At 42.8% G+C, this 9,620-nt stretch overlaps 1 protein-coding gene across 2 annotated transcripts; it reads right to left on the reverse strand.

The window, feature by feature from the left end:
- Positions 1-1,785: 1,785 nt before the first annotated feature.
- On the reverse strand, positions 1,786-6,302 carry LOC120057491 (zinc finger and BTB domain-containing protein 26-like). Of its 2 annotated transcripts, none has more exons than XM_039006124.1 (3): positions 6,098-6,302; positions 5,219-5,386; positions 1,786-5,010 (listed from the first exon to the last, which is right to left on the reverse strand). In XM_039006124.1, exons 1-3 carry the CDS (start codon positions 6,152-6,154, stop codon positions 3,799-3,801), a joined length of 1,437 nt encoding a protein of 478 aa, XP_038862052.1. In that variant the 5' UTR covers positions 6,155-6,302; the 3' UTR covers positions 1,786-3,798. The 2 variants fall into 2 exon arrangements, with proteins under 2 accessions (XP_038862052.1, XP_038862103.1); XM_039006175.1 differs by having other exon boundaries at positions 6,159-6,300.
- Between the last annotated feature and the right edge of the window lie 3,318 nt (positions 6,303-9,620).

Genomic DNA, 9,620 nt, shown 5'->3' on the forward strand with positions numbered 1-9,620 from the left:
CGCGATACTCGTTAGTATCAGGGAAAGGAAACAAAACACGAAATGGATTCAACTTCTTTAGGAAAACAGCCCTAATGTTGGAAACAAACATCATTATGTTGTCATCCAGAGTCACATTTATTTATTTTCCAAGCTACAGCACAGAATATTTTACATACAGCAGGTTTTTAAAGAACCAAAGAGTTTTATCTGCTTCGCCATGGACAAATATCGCAATACTGGTATCGTCCCGGCCGTACTGCTGGTAGTAGCCCTCACAATGGCCGGTGAGCACTTCGCGCCGCTCCATATCTCAAAGCCATATCAAATATCTTGCTTGTAAAATAGTTGCTATTGAGAGTTGAGAAATAACTACACTTACAGCAGGCCCCAGCTAAACAGGCACAGGGGTAGGGCACACACTTTCATTACAGGAATCATGAGGATAATACACTTTACTGTAATAAAATTGTAAAACAAATCTTAACAGGCTCATGGGCCACCAGCCATGTCACCTTTTTCATTTATTTTATAAAAAAATAAAAAAATGATGTGTGTCAATTTCGACCAGCCCACCCAACTAAAAAATGGTCCAGCTCATCTGTCATTTGCCAAAATTGCCAGATGGCCAATCTGCCCCTGCTCCAGGACATATCTACTGAAGTGGATACTACCGTGGATAGGTATTATGCACTTCACTTGACAATATAATGTCCTCAGTACCTATGATTTACATCATTATGTTTCTGTTATCTGACAGAAAACACACTGACCGGAGTCAGACAGGGACAGGACCAGTTCTAAAAACATTGTATTTCTTCTCAGTATAATTGAATGAATGTTCTTGACATCCAGCCCCTTAAGACAGACATATTCTGTGAGACAAGCAGCCACTTAAAACATCTTAAAATGTCCAGCGGAGAACAAAAGGAGCTCTGAGGGCTTCACTGGGTGACTAATATTTGATATTCTGCACTAAAACAAAACATTTGAAGCTATTTCTAGACAAGACTTGTTTAACAAAGGGCTCCATATTTCTACCCAAACGTCCCATTTGTAAAAACAATGACCACAGTTTGGAGTCTGAAGTCCCAGAGTGGTAATACATGTCTAATATTCTATCTGAGGTGCACATGGCTTCTTGGAAAAGATCTTTCACCATCAGTCGTGGCGGACTTGGCTGGTTGATAACGTTCCGTATCACTGTTGTTTTGTGGATTCAGTTGAATAATAACAGCAAATTAGGGCAAGTGGCCATAGACAGTTCTCTGGGCATTGTGTCTGCAGACTCCAAAACAGAACATCAACAAAACTCACACTTCTTTGGCATTGTGTTTTTGTCATAGAGTGCATTAAATTGACAATTATCACCTTTAGGCTAAGGGCTCCTGCCCACAATTAGCAAAACATTTGAGGAACTCATGAATGTGAATACAGAGCATTTTTGCCAAATTAACGAATCAAATTAGTTGTTTCAGTTTACATAATTAAGCAATTCGAAGATTAAAGCTATGTTCCTCTTGTAGCTGCTGCTTAATGGATTTACACACACACACACACACACACACACACACACACACACACACACACACACACACACACACACACACACACACACACACACACACACACACACACACACACACACACACACACACACACACACACACACACACAGAGAGCTGGTTTAATATGGGCCACATACACAAAAAAGGCTATATCTGTACGAACAGAACATAGACAGTGACAACGTCTAAGTGAGATATTCCACAGAACAATTGTAACATAGACACAGGAAGTCAGGAAGCAGGTGCAGTTAGTGAGTTTAATGATAGCGAACATGGAATGATACAAAACAAGAGAAGCATCTCACACAAACAATACTACCTGATGACTGACAAAACAGTGCTAGATAAATGGTAAGTAATGAAGGTTGTGATGAAGTCCAGGTGTGACTGTGCAGGTGTGCGTAATGATGGTTGCCAGGTGTGCGTAAAGATGGGTTGCCAGAACCGGTGGATACGGTGACGTTGAGCGCCGGAGCGGGAGGAGACAACAACGAGCACACCCAGTTAGCCATGTGAGCTGACTACAGTAATTGTGAGTGAGCCAAGAGTCAGGATTGTGACTGGCTGCGCAGCAGAGGTGCAGAGTTTCAGCCAAGCAGATCCTGTCTGCCTGAGTGATTGGGCTAGGCACAGGAAGAGATGCCAGCTGCCCCACAGACCATGCGTCCATGCACCACCGCACCTGCACACACACAGAGGGCGTATTCCAGATTTACAGACATACTCTGTGCAGGCCTGCTCAGATTTGTAGATATTTGTAATCCCTGGTGATGTGTTTACCTTCTCAGAAATGCCATCAATATGATACAGTATAATGATCTTGTAATCTGCGCAGGCTAGACTGCACTCAATGTGCATATAGAACTATCTGTAGGTTACTTGTAACCAGTCAAGTAGTCAATCAACTGATGTGGCCCCTTAATTTGATATCTATGTAAATAAAACAGAGATCAGTGTGACAGTGAATACATCTATTCATAAGGCATGGTATGAAGTACAATAGTATATTGATATCTAAATGGAGCAGATAAAAAGACTAGTGTAAACATTCATTTACTACATTATAATAACCCTGATGCTGTGGCATGAGGAATGGTCATCAATGTAAATCCTCTTACAATCTTGAATTACAGTACTGTAACATCAGTAATACAACCACAACAATGGGTAACTACATGTAGTGTTCTCAGAGAATACAAAAGACAGCGCATCATGTTGTGAGATTACATGGTATACAATGGCTCCATCTGCTGTAGGAAGCATAGTAATGCTTTTGGGGTTACAGGCTGAATGCAGTAACTTGATTGGTTCCATTGTGCTGAAAAAAAATACTAGTATTTACATGGTGGTTACATTGACAGGTACAGTGTAATTACAGTGTAGATACACATTGTTGCATAGTACTTACTGCATAGTACTTACATTGTTGCACAGCTAACTATAGCTGTTTGGACTTTGTAGGCTATCAATTAGATTTGCAAATAAATTCTAATTGACAGTTGGGCCCAAACTGCCCGTACTACGTACCAATGTGTACAAACACTGTAATTAACCTGTACCTACCAATCTAATAACATTGCAAATAGATCAGCTTTTAGTGTCACTTAAAGTAATGTGGGACTCATTGTTTTCCTGTTGGGTGTCTGCTCCTCTGATATGGTAGAAACACAACATCCTCATCATTCTCACCCACGTCACATCCTCATACAAGATACAAGCATTTATTGTCTACCCATTTCCAAAACAGGCTTAATCGACAATAATAACATATTATGTTTTAAAGACACACTATCATCACTTTGGTCCTACTGTGGGCTACCTTAGCCAAAACAATCCTCCTGAGGACAAATTATGTCAGTAATATTTTTGGCACTCATTTCACTTAAGAACACTTGTTGTGATTTAACAGAAATGTCAGCATTACACATTTTTAAAGCTTGCTATTTTAATCTGATAAAAAATCTAACAGATTCACATTCTGTTGTCTATTCATAAATAAAATATGCATTTACATGTATTACAAAAATGACACCACACAATCAGGGCAGCTTTTTAAATATCATGGTAACTCATTCACTAAATTAACATTGTTATAAAATATGAACACATACTGTATACACGTCTACAGTAACTTTTATTCTAATATTCAGTGTTGTACCTTCAAGTACCGTACGATACGGTTTACAATTCAGCTAACACTACTACGCAGCTATTAATTTATGACTCAGCAGAAATTAAACTTGATACAGCACTAAAGAGAGTCATCCATAACAACAGGCTTATTGTCCATGCTATTGTCCATGCTACAGTCCTGCAGACGCCCGTACTCAAAATCAAGAACCCCGTCATGTAGTAGACTCCGCTCATTGGCGTTGTCAAAGCTGTTCTTGCCGTGGATTTGTTTGAGATGTTTGCGGAGCACTGGCTTGTGTGCGAACACCATGTCGCAGTAGTTACAGCGATGGGGCTTGTCTCCACTGTGTAAGTTCTGGTGGTCCAGGAGAGAGCATTTCTGAGTGAAGGTCTTGCCACATATGTTGCATTGAAAGGGCTTGATGCCAGCGTGGACCCGCATGTGCCGGTGCAGGTTACCCTTCTGGGTGAACGTCTTTCCACACAGCAGGCACATGAACAGCTTGTGCATCTTGAGGTGGTTGGCATAGTTCTCTAGCTGGCGGAACACACGGGCACACTTTGGGCACTGGTGGTACCACTGAAGAGATTTGTCTGAGTTTCGTAGGTGCCCCCCCAGATTAGGTCTCCCTGTGGCTGAGGTGGGTAGTGGGGGGGGGCTGAGCGGGTATCCTGGCATATGTGGTATGGTCATCTCACCAGCCCGGGTGTCCACGGTGGAGTTGATTAGGGAGTGCTGGGGCTCAGGGGAGTGTAATGACGATGGGGGGCTGGTGTGGAAGCACCCTGCAATGGAAGCAGAGGAACGGTCAGACATCTCCGACACCCGCTCACAAACGGCCTCCACCTTTACGATGGTGATGGGGCTCTCCTCGCCCTCACCCCTGTCTCGCCTCTGGGTTGAGGTCATCGGCTGAATTATCACATCATCATCTTCATCATCCTCCTCCTCACGATTTATTACCTGGGCATGGGGCAGCTCCTGTATTTTCTGGATGGGAGAGGCTCTGAGAGTCTCTCCATCTCCTTCCTCCTCCTGAGGCTGTTGTTTCACTTGGCAGTGTCGTGGCTGGATGAACTTCTTGAGAGCCTGGGTGCACTGCTCCACCACGTGGCCCATCTGGAGGAAGCTGGCCACAGTTAGGTAGTTGACCAGTTCCAGCTCAGGCAGCTCCAGGGTGCCAGTGTAGCAGGACAGCAGCAGCCGCTGACCCACCTCTGCCTCCTGGGTCATGGAGATCTGGACCTCCCTTGTGGACGAGTCCTGAAGGAAGAACTGGTCCCGGAGGAAGGGAGAACCGGCAGCCAACACCACCTTGTGACCGGGGACCTAATAATAATATTTATTTTTAAAAATTATAAAATGTATAGCACAATTCATACAGAGACTGCACCTCATGGTGATGTGCCTAATAAAATAATGATAAAAAGAAGATACAAAATATATAAAAACTTGGTAAACAGAAAATGCTTATAATATAAGCAGCAGAGAATGCTTATAATAAGTGCAAAAACACAGGTGGTTGATAGATGTGTACCTCCAGGTCATTGATGCGCACGGTGACATCACAGAAGCGGGTCTGGCGGCGAAGGAGGTTCATCTTCTGCAGCATAGAGTCTCCGAAGGTTCCGAAGCGGAACTGGAGGATCACCTGGTTCTGCTGCTGGGCCATGGACATTGTGGCTTCCTGCAGCTGCCTGCAGGCCTGGTGGGAGGGAGAAAACAGTGGCAATGCATTTGATAACAGGTATATGGAATATCATGTGGTTGAAATGAATTTTAAGACTTTTTACGAGAATATGATCCCTTTATGAGGTAGTATTATCAGAATTATCCTGATTTAATAACAGCCAGCTTGAGGCAGTTGAAAATGTCCTAGATTGAGACATAATATGTCATTATAAAGGCTTATAAGACATCACAAAGGCTCAAACTACATTATCAGGGTCAAACATGATGATAAGAGAATGCAACATTAATTTATGTTTCTGAGCAATGACTATCAGTGTAATGTGAAGTGTACCATACCCAAATAGAAAATCATGACATAATATATTCGTTCTAATTATCAAATAAATCTTTGAACAATCAATAATGCTGATATTATAAGAGATCAATATGAAAACTGAAACATATCAAAACGTAAAACAATCTCAATTGATAATATAGTAGGATTAATATTCTTAGGCCTATTATTATGCTGCTGTGCGGAGCCTAATCGTCAGAAGACAAACTGATGTTTGATAAATATTCTGAAAAAAGAATGTCACTCCATTTGGATCAAACAGAAACACAGCTAGGCGTCATTCATTGTTTTAGTGAAACGATCAAGCAAAAGCATATTATGTCTACTCGGCGTTCTTTCTCTTCATCACGGGAATCTAGATGCGGCTCTAAAACAGTGGCCATATTTTACCAGTGTCCCGAATGTAAAGACAACAGCATTACTACATTTCAGCGCTAGAGAAAACATTCACCTATCGTCTATTGTCAATAGGAAAATCACGCCTCGAAAACTGTCTCGGTAAAATCACTTTACATTAATCTACTTTTCAATCTAGAATCGTCTTGAAAAAGATTGCAGTTTGCCTACAGTGCGGAAGTACTAGTAAGGAGGTTCGTCACTAGATCGCACAGCCAAAAAGTCATAAACCCCGCCTATTTCTACCGTTTATTTTCGTAAAATTTGTTTTAAAGCTAACCCTAACCTTAACCACACTGCTAACCTTATGCAAAACCCTAACCTTAAATTACGACCAAGAAGCACATTTTAATTTTCACACATCTTTACGATAATAGCCAAATTTCACTTTGTGGCTGTAGTAACTAGTGGAAACCAGTGAGGAGGGGCAGCGCCACAGAGTTTCTAAACCCAGAGACCCAACATCGCGAGACTTCCGGGAATGCTTGCGAAGCAGACTCAGCAGTCAATGGGCGCGTTCGAGCGAATCACTTTTGTCAAATTGATGTACATCGTTGGTCACTGCCTTTCAAAAATAACGTGATCAAAGGTCATGAAGTTTTGGTAGCAGTAGATAGAAAGTTATGTTTATTTGTACTAATAGCACAAACTCCGAGAACATTGAGTTATAGGATTCAGAAGGGGCGTGGCATTGATGGAGTTCGATGCGCCATGAGTTTGTGCTATTAGTACATAAAAACATTGTGCTAATTTGTACATAAAGTACATAATGAATGAGAGACTGGGTTGCAACTCCTTCTATATAAAATCGTTTTTGATGAAAATGAAAACGTGTCAGTTTGTCACTTTCACGAGTTTGTAATAATGACATGTTCAGCTACATAAAATAACTGCTTTGAATCGAGGTTGTACTATTAGAAATCGATCAAATTAACAACTTAGTTTGAATTTTTCACTTCTGTCATTGAGCACGTTTGAGTGGTAAGTCGAACACAGCTTCTATATCAAGGCCATCAGACTGTTAAACAGCCATCACTAACACAGAGAGGCTGCTGCCTACATCAGACTTGAAATCATTGGCCACTATTAAATGGATCACTAGTCACACAGCTGGTATGCACATGCTCTGAGGATGTGGCTAGGGATGTCGTCTGGGCCAGCAGCCTTGCGAGGGTTAACATGTTTAAATGTTTTACTCACGTCAGCCACTGAGAAGGAGCGGGGGGGCCGCAGTCTTTGTTAGCGAGCCGAGACGGTGACACTGTATTATCCTCAAAGCGGGCAAAGAAGGTGTTTAGTTTGTCTGGAAGCGTGACGTCGGTATCCGTGATGTGGCTGTTTTTATTTTTGTAGTCCATGATTCCTGTAGACCCTATCACATACCGAGCCGTTGAATTGCGACTCCACCTTGTCCCTGTACCGGCATTTCGCTTGTTTGATTGCCTTGCGGAGGGAATAACTACACTGTTTATATTCAGCCATATCACCAGACCTCTTTCCCATGGTGAAATGCAGTGGATCGCGCATTCAGTTTTTTGCGAATGCCGCCATCCGTCCATGGTTTCTGTTTAGGGTAGGTTTTAATAGTCACAGTGGGTACAACATCTCCAATGCACTTATTTATAAACGCACTCACCGAGTCAGCGTATAGATCAATGTCGTTCCCTAAGGCTGACTAGAACATATTCCAGTCCGCGTGATCAAAACAATCTTGGAGTGTGACTTCCGATTGGTCAGACCAGCATTGAATGGTTCTCGTCACTGGTACATCCTGTTTGAGTTTCTGCCTATAAGTCGGGATGAGCAAGATGACGTCGTGGTCGGATTTGCCGAAGGGAGAGCGGGGGAGGGCTTTGTATGCATCGCGGAAGTAGACACATGCACATTTGTGGCCTGCTGGAGGTCATTTTGCAGGGCTCTGGCAGTGCTCCTCCTTGCACAAAGGCGGAGGTAGCGGTCCTGCTGCTGGGTTGTTGCCCTTCTACGGCCTCCTCCACGTCTCCTGATGTACTGGTCTGTCTCCTGGTAGCGCCTCCATGCTCTGGACACTACGCTGACAGACACAGCAAACCTTCTTGCCACAGCTCGCATTGATGTGCCATCCTGGATGAGCTGCACTACCTGAGCCACTTGTGTGGGTTGTAGCCTCCGTCTCATGCTACCACTAGAGTGAAAGCACCGCCAGCATTCAAAAGTGACCAAAACATCAGCCAGGAAGCATAGGAACTGAGAAGTGGTCTGTGGTCACCACCTGCAGAACCACTCCTTTATTGGGGGTGTCTTGCTAATTGCCTATAATTTCCACCTTTTGTCTATTCCATTTGCACAACAGCATGTGAAATTTATTGTCAATCAGTGTTGCTTCCTAAGTGGACAGTTTGATTTCACAGAAGTGTGATTGACTTGGAGTTGTGTTGTTTAAGTGTTCCCTTTATTTTTTTGAGCAGTGTACATAAAAAAAACGAAATACTGCATAGTTTCCTAAGAACGCGAGGCGAGGCGACCATCTCTGTCAGTGCCATCTTGCACATTAGATGCAAAGTAATATGTTCAGAGTAATAGTTTAAAAAAAAAGTTTGGTGTAGAATACAACATAATTAAGTTGATTTATTATATGGTCAGTTCCAGTACAACGGAATCATGGGAGATTGAGTTTCACAGTCCGCCATTTAAGTCTGAAATAAATAAATAGTTTGCTAAAAAGTATTTCCATGTGCTTACACGGTTGATATTATTGATTGTCTTTTTACATAAATGATAACAACAGCAAGCAGATTTTTAAACAGCTTGCTAAAAGACCTACACGCTCCCGGGAACAAACATGCTAACGTTACGTTGCAACAGCAATGTTGACCAGAGCGAATAAAGATCACTTCCAGTTAATCAAATCAAAGCTAATTGTATTGGTCACATACACACGATTAGCAGATGTTATTGTGAGCTGGCTGATGTGTTTACAGACATATTTAACTGCTCCCTATCCCAGTCTGTTGGTCCTATATGATTCAAGATGGCTACCATTGTTCCTGTACCCAAGAAGGCAAAGATAACTGAACTTAATGACTACCGCCCCATAGCACTCACTTCTGTCATCATGAAGTGCTTTGAGAGGCTAGTCAAGGATCATATCACCGCCACCTTACCGGCCACCCTAGACCCACATCAGTTTGCATTCCGCCCCAACAGGTCCACAGATGACACAATCGCCATCGCACTGCACACAGCCCTATTCCATCTGGACAAAAATAATACCTATGTAAGAATGTTGTTCATTGACTACAGCTCAGCATTCAACACCATAGTACCCTCCAAGCTCATCATCAAGCTGAAGGCCCTGGGTCTCAACCCCTCCCTGTGCAACTGGGTCCTGGACTTTCTGACGTGCCGCCCCCAGGTGGTGAAGGTAGGAAACAACATCTCCACTTCACTGACCTTCAACACTGGGGAGTCAATATGGGCCAGCATCCCTGTGGAACGCTTTCGACACCTTGTAGAGTCCATGGCCCAATGAATTGAG

This window comes from Salvelinus namaycush, chromosome 1 (assembly GCF_016432855.1).
Source record: "Salvelinus namaycush isolate Seneca chromosome 1, SaNama_1.0, whole genome shotgun sequence".
Lineage (NCBI taxonomy): Eukaryota > Metazoa > Chordata > Actinopteri > Salmoniformes > Salmonidae > Salvelinus > Salvelinus namaycush.